Source organism: Myotis lucifugus, unplaced genomic scaffold (genome assembly GCF_000147115.1).
Source record: "Myotis lucifugus unplaced genomic scaffold, Myoluc2.0 scaffold_0, whole genome shotgun sequence".
NCBI lineage: Eukaryota > Metazoa > Chordata > Mammalia > Chiroptera > Vespertilionidae > Myotis > Myotis lucifugus.
This window is the reverse complement of record NW_005871048.1, coordinates 11,306,856-11,321,635: the sequence shown is the minus strand read 5'-3', so window position 1 is coordinate 11,321,635 and position 14,780 is coordinate 11,306,856. Positions and strand designations below refer to the sequence as shown.

The window sequence follows — 14,780 nt, the reverse complement described above, 5'->3', positions numbered from 1 at the left end:
CGCGGTGGAGATACATTTGGGTGAAAATGACTTCATGTCAGGAAAAGTCATCGAGTCCAGTGAATGGGGGTGTGTGGGTGTGGGAAAGTGCGGGAATGGATGGGCAAGTCACTGAAGGCGGAACAGAACCCTTTGCGCCCGAATTGGGCAGGAATGTCGAAGAACACAGTTGCCATGTCAAAGCTTTTCCTTCTGCCCGGAGTCCTTGAGTTCTGACAGCCAGAAACTTGCCTCCCACCGCCGTCTGGGTAACCAGACCCCGCATCAGTGACCCGCAGTGACACGGTGCGAGGGAACTGTGCTCCTCACATAGCGAAAAGTTCTCGATTACTGTTGCAGCAGGGTTTTAAAACCGTGTGCTCAGTGACCCCAAATGATTTTTGTGTAGAATTTTTTTAAAAAATGATCTGCCATACAGCATTCTATTCTTCATATTTATGGTGTACCAGCCACTTCCCTCCTCCCACTCTTTTCATTTTGCATTTGCATTTTGGGTTAAGTGGATACTGTACTGCTACATTAATGCCATCCCCCACAGAGTGCAAACTTTCCTCGTAGTTTGCCTTGCCCCAAAGAAGGAGAACATTTGCCAAATAGACCTTTTCAACAATAGTTGAATGGGTGTGTGTGTGGGGGGGGGGGGTGGGGGGGGGGGGCGGGGGGGCATTAGGTAATGCCCTGCCTCTACTTTGCTGGCCATCATCTATTTTTTTCGTTTCACTCAGACTTACCTTATAGCCATTAGAGTTGTTGAAATGAAAACTTACACCTGCAGTTATGGACAACTGTGCTTATAACCAGTACAATTCCACTTGGAAAGTTCACTTAAAAACTTTGTTTTACTAATTTATTTAGCATGAAAAAAGCAGTGTCGCTGATAAATGCAATAGATATAGGAAGATTTCCACGATTGCTCACCCGAATTCTTCAAAAACTGCACCTGAAGGTTTGTATGTTTGCATTTCTATAACTTATAATACTTTCTTTTTTTTAAAAATATATTTTATTGATTTTTTACAGAGAGGAAGGGAGAGAGATAGAGAGTTAGAAACATCGATGAGAGAGAAACATCGATCAGCTGCCTCCTGCACACCTCCTACTGGGGATGTGCCCGCAACCCAGGTACATGCCCCTGACCGGAATCGAACCCGGGACCCTTCAGTCCGCAGGCCGACGCTCTATCCACTGAGCCAAGCTGGTTCCGGCATATAATACTTTCTTGTGATTCCACTGAAACTGTTTCTACTTAACTTTTTGCGAAGAATAATGGAAGAATAATGTTTCGAAGTGCGTCTTTGAGAACACCAGGTCTCTAGAAAAAATTTTTTTTCCTGGTTAACATTTTCTTTTTAAAATCTTTATTGTTGAAAGTATTACATAGGTCCTTCTTTTCCCCCCATTAACCTCTTCCAGCCAGCTCCCGCCCTCCCCCCACAGGCCCTCACCACCCCATTGTCTGTGGCCACTGGTTATGCATACATGCATACAAGTTCATTGGTTGATCTCTTCCCACCCACCCTCCCCTGTCTTCCCTCTGAGGTTCAACAGTCTGTTGATGAAAATTTGATAATGTCCCATGGTCAAAAGTTTTGGAAGCTCTGTCTTCATTAACGTTAATTCTTTTTATTATGTAACTTTTCAGTATATATTATATAGTAGTGTTTATAGTAAATATTTAAGGCTGTGCACAATTTTCCAAATGTGTTTGGCCTTGGAACTGTTTTAGATGGCATATATTTTGGGACTAAGGTTCTGTGGAATATGCGTTGGGAAAATTCCGATTTTATGACTTAATTCTTCCTCTTAAAAATAATTCTGTGGTATTGCTGTCAATCAGTAATCCTTCATTTAATCTTTCACTTTTGTTTCAAGGGTGTGGTTATTTTTGACATATTGATGTTTAGTAATTCACTGCTTGCTCACCAATCTAAGTTAACTTTTTTATCAGGTTATAAAAAAGTTAATTCCATCCATCACATGTTTATGGAGCACCACTAACTGTTCTGGCATCCCTGTTAAACAAGAACTTGGACTCATTCCTCTTTTTTTTTTTTTCCTGGCCAGGAGCCAGCCCCAAAGCCCTTCCTTCCTCTGAAGTGTCTTTCAAATCCAAGTTCTCCTTATAGTCCTAGTTCAGATTCTTATTATCTCTTCTGTTGATGCAGTGATTACCTTCAAACTGCCATCATGAGGCCTCTAGTCTTTCCCTTCCTATTGCTTCTTCATGATACTATTTCATTTATCTTTCCAATTTTTTTTTCCTAAAAAAGAATTGATTATATCAAAGCCATCAGTGATTTTCCAATGTCCATGGAAAAAAGTTCAAAATCCTTAACATTATATTATAATAATATATTATGGCCACAACCTGTATTCTCCCCACGTTGGAAGTGCTCCAGTCACACTGGACTGTGCTCTTTTACTAGAACTTGTGGTTGTGCATAACCTAAGCTGTCAAGGCAGAGACTCATGGCAAGATCCAGATATTGAACTGTGCTGATTTTGAGAGCTTGAAATTTACAAATGCATGTTTTTGTTTTTGTTTTTTACCATGGATTTACTCTTTCTTTCAATTTCTGATTCCATATATGACTGAATGGATCTTCCTTTAAGGATCTGAGTTTTGAATACCTGAATGTGTGCTAGTAGATTGCTTTTTGTGTTGTAGGCTGAGAACAGTTTCAGTGAAGAAGAGGAAGAAAAACTTCAAGCTGCATTTTCTCTAGAGAAACAAGATCTTCACCTAGTTCTTGAAACAATATCATTCATTTTAGAACAGGTATTTTTATTGTTCTTAACCATTGGTTTCTGGTACATGTTTGTATTGCTATGATAGGGTAACATTTTTTCTTCTTAAGTGTGCAAATGGAAGCTGTGAATATATTTTAAGAATTTCAATGTAGTAAAAAAAATTTTGAATGTATGATTTTTCCCCCACAGGGTATTGCATTTTGTAAAACAGTCTTAATGTTGAGTAGTGTAAGTGTTTGACAGTATGAATCAAGACTTTATTGACTTGAGACAGTTATAAAAGATTTTAATTCATTGTTGTTATAATAATTTGGAAAAATGAACACACTTTATTTAAAAATTTTAACAAATGATTTTGGGGGATTTATTTGACTAAGATGGTAAATAAAACATTTAGAAAAGAAATATTTGTCAAAGGACTTTTAGTCATATTATTTCTTCTACTGAGCTGCCCTTCTGCCTGCATCTCTTCTCACATCTCCTTTCATTGTACCCTTGACCCTTTACACTTGCACTCTTCCTCCTATTTGGGTTCCTTTTATCTTTAGCTTATCATAGTAGACCACTTTGTTAGTCTTTCATTATTTCATGAGTGTCAGTGATATCTTCTTCACTAGGTTTTAAATTTGTGGGAGGCCAAGATCTCGTGCGCGCGCACTCGCGCACGTGCATCTTATATAAACCTAGCACATTCCAGGGCTTAACATAGATTCTCTATAAATTCCTGTTGGTTGATTAAATAGAATACTTGTGGAATTAAATTTTAAATAGTACTGTTGCTTCATGAACATTCTAGTGACAGATACTGTTAAAAGGACAAGCTACCAGGCATCTACACATACAGCTTTATACAAATTACAGATCATAATGATGACTATCCTTGGTGGGCCTTCAGTAGATGAAAAGGATAATCAAGTAAGACAGAGCATCAAGGGGCTTATGAGAAAGTTGTTCCAGAATAATGTAGGTAATAGGACAGATACCACTGTTACAATTTTTACAATATTTTATTATATATTATCTAGGAAGTTGGGAGAGGGAGGGCAGTTTTGAGACTGCTTCTTAGAAATTTTTGTTAGTTGGGAAGCAAAACCATTGTACTACTCTTTGAAATAATTAAGTGAAATAAGGAAATGAATTTTTTTCCTTTCATAATTGAGATTTAATTGGTTGTTTTGAGGATAAGTACACAGACGTTTCAGTTTGTACGTAATTCTTAACATATATACCAAAAACCTAAAGTCATGTAATTGTGATTCTTTTCTAAACAGTTATTCCAGTGACGTCCCAGCTTAAAATTTGAAGGCTAATTTTCCTTAATAGACTATCAAGAACCAATATCTTCAAATGTTGATACATCAAAGTCCCACTCATTTACTGTTCAACGTCGTATATACTACAGAATCAAATTTTCAATCTTTCACGGCACATTAACAAACTTACTAGGAAAACTGGACTACCACACCAAAGATGTTACAGAGCGCACAAAATTCTGACAGGGAGAGCCAAGATCAAGAAGTGGTTTTCTTTAGGAAACAATTTTACCAGAAATGAAAATGAGAATAAAAGTAATTTAAAATGTTCAGGACATGGTAAATGTATGACTGACTTCAAATTGCCACTTTAATATGCTTTGTATCATAGAATAGAAAAACTACCCTCATCTATGGAATGTTAAGTTGACACCCAAGATAATCAAAGCCTCCCATATTTAATATACCACTATGTTTTGGTTGTATCAAAAAAGAAACAACCAGCAAATGATTTCACCTCTTAAAAAATCATTTACATTTAAAAAAAATGGGATGAGGTCGAATTCCTTCATTCTTAAAAATGTTTCTAAAGCTACTAAAAAATGGGCATTTACAAAATAGTTGGTAAAATTATTCTCTGGATTGTACAAAAAGGGAGACCGATACCACTGATAAGACATGGTATATGATATTAATTAGACTTGGCTTCTTTTTCTCCTGCTTCATCTGAGTCTGGCCTGTCCTCATTTTTACTTTTTTTTATTGTTGTTAATCCTTACCAGAGGATATTTTTCCATTGATTTTTAGAGAGAGTGGAATGGAGGGGGAGAGACAGAGAGAGGGAAACCTCACTGTGAGAGAGACACATCAGTTGGTTGCCTCCTGCCTGCACTTGCCCCAACCAGAGCCAGGAATGGAGCCTACAACCAAGGTATGTGCCCTTGACCAGAATCGAACTTGGGACCCTTCACTTTACTGGCCGACTTCCTATCCACTGAGCCAAACTGACTAGGGCTGTCCTCATTTTTAGTTTCTCCATTTTCCACTGGTAGTTCTTATTTAGGTTCCTGGTTAGCCGTTTTTATCTGTTTTCCCTTTGCTTCCCTTTTTCCTTTCATTTGCACTTTTTTGTCTGCATATTTATCCTTTCCTGCTGCCATTTTTGGCTTCATTTCCACTTTTACAGAGCAAGTTTAGCTGACAACCTCACTGGTCTCCTCTTGGGTTCCTCCTTTGCTTCGCCCTCAGTGGAGCTGACCTCCCTCTTGGGCATCATGGCAGTGGGGTGGGGGGCCGAGAGCCTTTGAGAACCATTGCCTGGCCCAACCTGCTTGGACCATGATGGGGTAGTGGGAGAACCCAGGAAATGAATAATTAGGGCACCATTAGTTAAGGCAAAGAAGTTTTTCCATTAAATGGAGTACTTAAACCTCAGGCAAAACTGAAAAAGTTTAGCCTGAATAATTTAAGCATTTAATCCTAAATCTTTCAGCCCTTGGAATGGTATATTGTTTATAAAATAACAAAAACTTTCTGCAATAGAAATATAAAATATTCTTTTGGTTTAAATTATTAATTTTGTATTTGATTATAGATCAAGGTCTCTGTATGAATATTAGAGATATATGTAATTTATTTTCTCTTTAATAGGCAGTATATCACAATGTGAAGCCTGCAGCTTTGCAGCAGCAGTTAGAGAACATTCATCTTGCACAAGACAAAGCAGAAGCATTTGTCAATACTTGGTCTTCCATGGGTCAAGAAACAGTCGAAAAATTCAGGCAGAGGATTCTCGCTCCACACAAGGTATAGTTTAGGTTACACCAAAGATATTTTTCAGTAATGTATGGCATAGATTTTTATACCCGAAGAGCTTTTTAATATTTTGTAGAGAGGTACAGTCGGACAGAAGAGTATATAGACAATATTTCCTGTAAAGTTATTGCCATACATATTTGCAACCACAATGTGATTTAATTTCAATTTACAGTTTAAAATATGCCTCTATAACTTAAGGATAGGAATGAAAGTTTTTTTTCCCTTTGGGGCCATGGACAGAGTTGGTTCTCTTTTAATTGTGTACCTGCATCTAAGACTCACTGTAATTTTACCAATTCACATACTTACTTGTTTTTCTGTATTAGTGCCTAGCAGAATGTTGTGCATGCGGAAGGTAGCGTAGCCAATATTTGTTGAGTTACAAACAGTGAACAAAATGAACACTTTAAGAAAAATGTAAAGTAACAAAAAGGTCACAAATCTCTTTAGTTACCTTTAGTTACTCTTAATGGAGGTTAAAATGATTGTACAGATCATTTTGCCTTTGTTTTTCTGTGTTAGCATAATTGATTTTCCGATTTTCAGCCACCTTTTATTCCTGGGTTAATATCACTTGGCCTTGATGTATAACCCTTTTTATGTGTTGCTGTATTTGATTTTGTAATAATTTGTTAAACGTTTTTCCATCTGTGTTCATGAGGAATATTAGTCTGTACTTTTATTGTGATGTCTTTGGTGGTATCAGGGTAATACTGGGCTTGTAAAATGAGTTGGAAAGTGGTCCCCTCCCTTTCTCTTTTCTGGAAGTATTTGTGACAGGTTGGTATTATTTTGCATTTCAGCAGCATTATATGAGAGTTCTAGTAGATCCAAATTCTTGTCAGCACTTGGTATTGTCAGTTGTTTTCATTAAAACCATTGTATTAGGTTTATCATGATATCTTGTGTTTTTAATTTGCATTTTCCTAATAACATTATGTTGATGATCTTTTTATGTGCTTACTTGCCATTGATATTATTTTTTGGTGACGTGTCTATTCAAATCTTTTGTTTAACTATATTTCCACATTATGACAGATAAAGAAGTCCCGTTATAGTAATATAAAGGATGATTACAGGCATGAATCCCAGCATATAGAAATGTATGGTTTTTCTTTCTTTTTTTTTTTTGTTTTGTTGTTACAATGTGTGGAGGGTATTTGTTTTCTTTCTGTTGAGTTTTGCGAGTTCTTTATATAATCTAGGTGTAAGTTTTTTGTCAGATATGTGATTTACAGATTTTTTTTTCTAGTACATAGCTTTTCATTTTCTTAAGTGTCTTTTGCAGAGCAAAAGCTTTTAATTTCTGATAAAGTTCCATTTATCAATTTTTTTCTTTTATTGATCTTGCCTTTGGTTTTGTATCTAATAATATGTAGCTTAATGTAGTGTCACAAAGATTTTCTCTTTTTATTTTTTCTAATTGTTTTATAGGTTTATGTTTTATATTTAAGTCTAAGATCCATTTTGAAGTAATTTTGTGTAAGGCATAAGGTGCAGGTCAAAGTTCTTTTTTTTTTCTGCTTATGGATGTTCGTTTCCCCCCACATAATTTGTTAATAACATCATTTTGTCACTGACTTGTCTTTGTCCCTTTGTCAGAATAATTTGACATATTTGTGTGGGTCTTTTTCTGGACTCTCTTTTTGGTTCCATTGATCTATTTGTCTGTCTTTATGCCAATATCACACTACCTTAATTACTGTAGCTTTGTAAGCTTTGTAGTAAGTCTTAAGATCAGGTATTGTGAGTCTGCTTTGTTCTTTTTCATAATTGTTTTTTTTTTCTAGTTTCTTTGCACTTTCATATAAATTTGAAAGCCAGCTTCTATATATCTACTAGAGGCCTAGTGCACAAATTCATGCATGGGTGGGTCCCGCCCTCAACTGGGTTGGGGCGGCTGATCGGAGGTGGGGCCAGCTGGGGGGAAGGGCTGTGGTCGAACTCCTGGTCAAGGACAATTTGCATATTACCCTTTTATTATATAGGATAAAAAATCCTGCTGGGATTTTAATAGAGATTACATTTAATTTATAGATCACTTTGTAGAGAAAGGTCTTCTTAACAGTATTGAGTATATCTCTTCATTTTTTTAGGTCCTTTTTTAAAAATTTAAATTCTTTATTGTTTAAAGTAGTGGTCGCCAACTGGTGGTCTGAGGACCACTGGTGGTCTGTGAGGTCCGAAAGGTTGGCGACCACTGGTTAAAGTATTATATATGTTTCCTTTTTTCCCCATTGACCTCTCTCCAGCCACTCCCACTCCCCAGCACATTCCCTCACCTCCCTACTGTCTGTGTCCATTGGTTATGCTTATATGCATGCATATAAGTCCTTTGCTTGATCTCTTAACCCTCCCCACCCCACTCCCCTGCCTTCCCTCTGAAGTTTGATGTTCTGTTTGATGCTTCTCTGTGTCTGGATCTATTTTTGTTCATCAGTTTATGTTGTTCATTATATTTCACAAATGAGTGAGATCATGTGATATTTATCTTTCTCTGACTGGCTTATTTCACTTAGCATAATGCTCTCTAGGTCCATTCATGCTGTTGCGAATGGTAAGAGTTCTTTCTTTTTTACAGCAGTGTAATATTCCATTGTGTAGATATACCATGGTTGTTTTTTTTAGGTCCTTTTTTATTTCTCATGTCAGTGTTTGCATTCTTTAGCATACAGATCCTGCACATAATTTGTTAGATTTGTACCTAAGTATTTAGTTTTTTCTTTGAGTTGATGAAAATAGTACTATTTTTAAAATTTTGGTTTCTAATTGTTAGTTGCTAGTACATAGAAACACAATTGATTTTTGTACAGTATATTGATCTTGTATTTTATGACCGTGTAAACTCACTAATTAGTTATGGCATTTTTTTGGTGTGGATTCCTTGTGATTTTCTTTGTAGACAGTCATGTTGTCCACAAATAGAGACAGTTTATTTCTTCCTTTCTAGTCTTTTTAGCTTTTATATTTTGTTTTTTGCCTTATTGCACTGACTAGGACTTTTAATATGATGTTGAATACGAGTGGTATGTCTGAAACAACCTGCTTTGTTCCCAGTTTTAGAGAGAAAGCATTCAGTTTCTCATTCAGTAGGATATTAGCTATAGGTTTTGGAAAATGCCCTTTGTTTTCATCTCTCTCCATTTCTTTCTTTTATAAAAACTGCATTCTAAGAGCTCTCAAGTGTCCTCTACATCACTGCTTCATTTTTCATTTCAGTTTCTACTTTTTCCTATGTCCTGTACAGATTTTAAGTTTTCCATTTTGTGTTACTGGAATTTCTTTTTCTTCCAACCATCTCCATTAAAAATAAATATCTAGTTGCCTTTTAATATTTGCTCGTTCTCTATATTTTACAGGGTTTATATTTTTACATTGATACAAGTAGAGTTAAAATATTTTTATGCTTCTAACAGTAAGTCATTTTTCAGTATCTTCTAGATCAGTGATTTAACCTTTTGAGCTTGGCGTGTCAGCATTTTGAAAAACCCTAACTTAACTCTGGTGCCGTGTCACATATAGAAATTTTTTGATATTTGCAACCATAGTAAAACAAAGACTTATGTTTTTGTTATTTATTTTATATATTTAAATGTCATTTAACAAAGAAAAATCAACCAAAAAATGAGTTCACTTGTCACCTCTGACATGTGTGTCATAGGTTCGCCATCATTGTTCTAGATGATATATATTTTTAAAGTAATACTTCTCCATATTATGTTACATTTATATTAAGTTCTGCTTAAAATGTGGTTTAATCAGTTATCATATAAAATGTGCAAAAAGAAATTGAATGAACATGATTAATTGCATATTGGCCTATTGAGAATGATGGAAATTACTTTTTGCCAATTTATAGTATATGAGAGGATAGCCAGTACATTATTTTAAATGCTTAATTAAGGTAATATAAAAATAGCAAACATTTTTTGTGTTTATTTTTTTAATACTTTTTTCTTTATTGGTTAAGGTATTACATATGTGTCCTTATTGCCCCATTGCTCCCCCCCCCCCCCCACTCATGCCCTCACCCCCTGTTGTCTGTGTCCATTGGTTAGGCTTTTTTTGTGTTTATTGTTGACCAACTACTCCACTAAGTGCTTTATATCTTATAAAACCCATTAATAGTTCTACTTTCTATTTAAAATAAAATCGAGGCTTAGAGAGATTAAATAATTGGTCCATTGTTATGCAGCTAAGTAAGTGGCAGAGTTGGGATTTTATACAAGTAGTCACACTCCTAAGCCATTATACTATACTGGAGGCCCAGTGCATAAAATTCGTGCACTCGGCAGGGGGGTCCCTCAGCCCGGTCTGCGCCCTCTCGCAGTCCAGGAGTCCCATGGGGAGCGGGCCTAACCCGTCAGTCGGACATCCTTAACGCTGCCACCGTTACACTCGCCAGCTGTGAGCCTGGCTTCTGGCGCACTGACCACCAGGGGGCAGTTCCTGCGTTGAGCGTCTGCCACCTGGTGGTCAGTGCGCATTATAGCTACTGGTTGTTCCACTGTTCAGTCGATTTGCATATTAGCCTTTTATCATATAGGACTACCGCCTAAATGTTACCTGCAAATTTTTTTTTTTTGTATCAGACATTATGAAGGGTGGTTTATATAGTTGTGTGTATGTTTGTGTGGTTCATATTTTTTAAAAGAAAGGAAATAAAACTTTAGAAAGTGTAATTTTATCATGATACCCAAGTGGTCCATGGTGAAGCTGAGATGGGAATCAGATCTGTCTATCTCTTAAGCTTTGTTCCTTTTATATCATGCTATCTCTGGCAGCTATGATGTTATTTTTCTCTTATCCTAATAACTGTTTAGGATATGGTGACTAAAAATAGTCATGTGTGAAAATAGGTCATGTCATTTAAATTATAACAAAATATATGTCAGTGATTTATTATATAATGAACAAAAGGTATATTTACAATGACTGACTGATGTTTTAATGGTAACTTAGGGGCTCACTCATGTGAACTGTCTGGGTGGTACTTGCAGTGGAAGACTTGGGGGTAATAATTCTAAATTCAAAGAGTCAGGTTCAATTAAATAATAAATTAAAAAATCAACAGATGCTTATGTTTAATTCAGTTTTTAAAAACACCTTTTCATCTTTTATTATTTGAAAATGAATTTTAGTGATAGATTTTTGCAGGATATGATTGAAGGGATTTTTATATTTTATTCCGTCTCTCTTGTTTTAAAAAATAGATGTTTTTCTTAACCTCTTTGTAGACATGAGATGAAATGTCACTGCCACTTATTATAATTTGTATTCTCTTTTTATTTTTTATTTTTATTTTTTATCAGTGTTGACTCTGCCAGCAGAGTTCTTGTAAAAGGGTTTTCCTATTTGATTTTTGTTATAATGCCTATGTGGTCATGACATTTATTAAATCATGAATCCCCTTTCAGACAGAACTTTAATGCTATGTTTAATTTTACTCTTGAAATTCTATTTATAAATTCTTTACATATATTTCTACTAAACTAAATGTACAAACTTACATGTTAAATATTATTGATGTATATCTTTTTTTTCCTGAGACCATAAGGGAAATAATTGTATTCTTTTTATATAATACTTTTTTTTCCCAAAATATTTTTACTTTTCTAAGCTAACTTTATTCCTTATTTAGTATCAGATATGATAAGTATCAGATATAATAAGTATATATAAGGCACATTTAAGCACTCTGAGTAACTTTCTCTTTATTTTATTTATTTTTTTTAAAAAATATATTTTATTGATTTTTTACAGAGAGGAAGGGAAAGAGATAGAGAGTTAGAAACATCGATGAGAGAGAAACATCGATCAGCTGCCTCCTGCACATCTTCCCCTGGGGATGTGCCCGCAACCCAGGTACATGCCCTTGCCCGGAATCGAACCTGGGACCCTTCAGTCCACAGACCGACGCTCTATCCACGAGCGAAACGGTTTCGACGAGTAACTTTCTCTTTAAAGACTACATGCACTGATTCCCTTTCTTAAAAGCATTTATGTGTGTTTGTTAGGGGGTTTTAAAAATATAAATTGACAGTTACATTTGTTTGGAATGTTCAAAATGGTGTTTAATGTGATTTTATCCTGTTAAGAGTAGTCTTAACGTTACCAAATTACGTGGCAAATATATTCATACTAGAGGCCTGGTGCACAAAATTTGTACACAGCGGGGGGGGGGGGGTCCCTCAGCCTGGCCTGCATCCTCTCCAATCCGGGACCCCTCAGGGGATGTCCAACTGCCGGCAATCGGACATCCCTCTCTCTTCCAGGACTGCTGGCTCCTAACTGCTCACCTACCTGCTTGCCTGATCGCCCTAACCACTCTGCCTGCCTGCCAAATCGCCCCTAACCCCTTTGCCTAGCCTGCCTGATGCCCCTAACTGCTCCCCTGCCAGACTGATCGCCCCTAACTGCTCTCCCCTGCTGGCCTGATCGCCCCTAACTGCCTCTGCCTGCCTGCCTGATCGCCCCTAAGCCCTCTGCCTCTCGGCCTGATTGCCCCCAATCACCTCTGCCTGCCTGCCTGATTGCCCCTAACTGCTCTCCCCTGCTGGCCTGATCACCCTTAACCACTCTCCCCTGCAGGCCTGATCACTTCTAACTGCTCTCCTCTGCTGGCCTGATTGCCCCTAACCACTCTGCCTGACTGCCTTATTGTCCTTAACCGCCTCTGCCTCAGTCCCTGCCACCGTGGCTTTGTCTGGAAGGTCTGGAAGACATCTGGTCTATGGGTCTAATTAGCATATTACCATTTTATTAGTATAGATCTTCTCATCTGTCTACACTAATAAAAGAGAAACATGCAAATTAATCATCACTCCACCACTACTCTACACCCACAAGCCACGCCCAACAGCCAATCAGGAGCAAGTATGCAAATTAACCCAACTAAGATGGCGGCGGCCATGGAACTGGAGCCAGCAGGAGGCTTGGATTGCCCCTGGCGATGGAGGAAGCCAAGCTTCCCGCCTGCCCTGACCGGCCCTGGGCTCCGCTCAAGGCTACAAAATTTCAATTATAGAAGATAAATAAATCCCAGATACCTGCTTCCAGCCCACCCTGGCCTCCGCTTAAGGAGGCGCTAAAAAAAAAAAAAGGAGAGGCTAGGAGCTTGGGTCACCGGGGGGCCTGGCCAGCCTGAAAACAGCCCTCAGCCCCTCACCCAGGCTGGCCAGGCACCCCAGGGGGGACCCCCACCCTGAAGGGGGTGTGGCCAGCCTGAAAACGGCCCTCAGCCCCTCACCCAGGCTGGCTAGGCACACCAGCGAGACCCCCACCCTGACCGGGACACCCTTTAGGGCAAACCAGCCGGCCCCCACCTGTGCACCAGGCCTCTATCCTATATAATAAAAGGGTAATATGCAAATTGACCCTAACAGCAGAACAACTGGGAATGACTGGTAACTATGACACACACTGACCACCAGAGGGCAGATGCTCCATGCAGGAGCTGCCCTCTGGTGGTCAGTGCACTCCCACAGGGGGAGCTCTGCTCAGCCACAAGCCAGGCTGATGGCTGCCAGCACAGCAGTGGTGGTGGGAGCCTCTCCTGCCTCCTCAGCAGCGCTAAAGATCTCCGACTGCAGCTTAGGCCTGGTCCCCGCTGGCAAGTGGACATCCCCCAAGGGCTCCTGGGCTGCCAGAGGGATGTCTGACTGCCAGTTTAGGCCCGATCCCCCGGGGGGCGGGCCTAAGCCAGCAGATGGATATGCCCTGAGGGTTCCCAGACTGCGAGAGGGCACAGGCCAGGTTGAGGGACCCCCCCGAGTGCACAAATTTTTGTGCACCGGGCCTCTAATATATATATATAAAACCCTAATATGCAAATAGAATGAACTGTGGAACAACCGAACAACCAGTTGCTATGACGTGCGCTGACCACCAAGGGGCACACGCGTAACATGGCGGGTGTTGACAGCAGGGTAGCAGAGCGTGGGAACATGGTGGGTGTCGGCCGTGGTGGAATGGTGGAGCAGGTGAGCGGGGGCACCAGACCAAGGTGGGGCGCCAGTCACTGTCATTGGGGCAAGCCTCTGGTGGTTACTGAAATTCTTTGTTCCCACGCACCATGATCCTGCTTGGCACTCGCACCTGCTGCTGGTGACAGCCCCACTCGCACCTGCTGCTGGTGCCAGAGCCGCTGCTTGCACCCGCTGCCGGCGCCTGGCGCTGGCCCCGATCACTCGGTGCCATCAGTGGGTGCAAGCGGCGGCTGCCGGCCCCAATTGCCCTTAGAGCTTCTCCACCTCCCCCTGCTCCTGAGGGGCTATTGGGGCCAGCAGCTGCCACTCGCATCCACTGCTGGCTCCAGCCCCACTTGCACCCGCTGCTGGTGCTGGAGCTGTCGATCACACCCGCTGCCGGCCCCGATCACCTCTGAGGGCTTCTCCATCTCCCTCTGCTCCTGAGGGGCGATCAGGGCAGCAGCCACTGATCTCACCTGCTGACGTGCCGGCCTTGCTTGCACCCCGCTGCCGGCGCCAGCCCCAATCACTCCACGCCATTAGCAGGTGCGAGTGGGGCTGGTGCTGTCAGCGTGTGGGAGCGGTGGCAGCGGGGGCGGGGCTGCCGGCAGACGGGACCAGGGGCTGAGGCGGGAAGGGCTGGGCGGGGGCGTGGAGGATGGGCCGAGACCCACCCCCGTGCCCACCACAGCCTCGTGGCCCATAGTTCCTTTCAAAGTGCACGGATTCGTGCATTGGGCCTCTAGTTTCATTATAAAGTGAAATTTCATCATATTTTCTTGTAGATTCTTGAGAAATCTACATTTAAAAATGGATGGCCATTGTTCCTAAGATAATAGTATTCTTACAACATTCTTAAAAAAATATCCCTGTTAAAGCTATTATATGATTAACTTTATTGTTAAGTGTAACAACTAATTATTTGCTTCATTAATTGTTAAATACCTGTATTTTATATAGAGTATAGAAAATTAGAAATTTTTATTTG

At 39.7% G+C, this 14,780-nt stretch overlaps 1 protein-coding gene and 1 pseudogene across 2 annotated transcripts in view; one reads left to right on the top strand and one right to left on the bottom strand.

Annotated features, from left to right (window-relative positions):
* The first annotated feature begins 856 nt into the window (after nt 1-856).
* Nucleotides 857-14,780, top strand: part of COMMD10 (COMM domain containing 10) — a 139,018-nt gene continuing 125,094 nt past the window's right edge. For both annotated transcript variants that reach the window (XM_006081128.3, XM_023745937.1), the window contains exons 1-3: nt 857-946; nt 2,669-2,779; nt 5,655-5,810. In XM_006081128.3, the coding sequence (XP_006081190.1) occupies nt 857-946; nt 2,669-2,779; nt 5,655-5,810 (357 nt within the window). The remainder of the gene's footprint in view (nt 947-2,668; nt 2,780-5,654; nt 5,811-14,780) is intronic.
* On the bottom strand, nt 4,696-5,277 carry LOC106698045 (annotated as a pseudogene).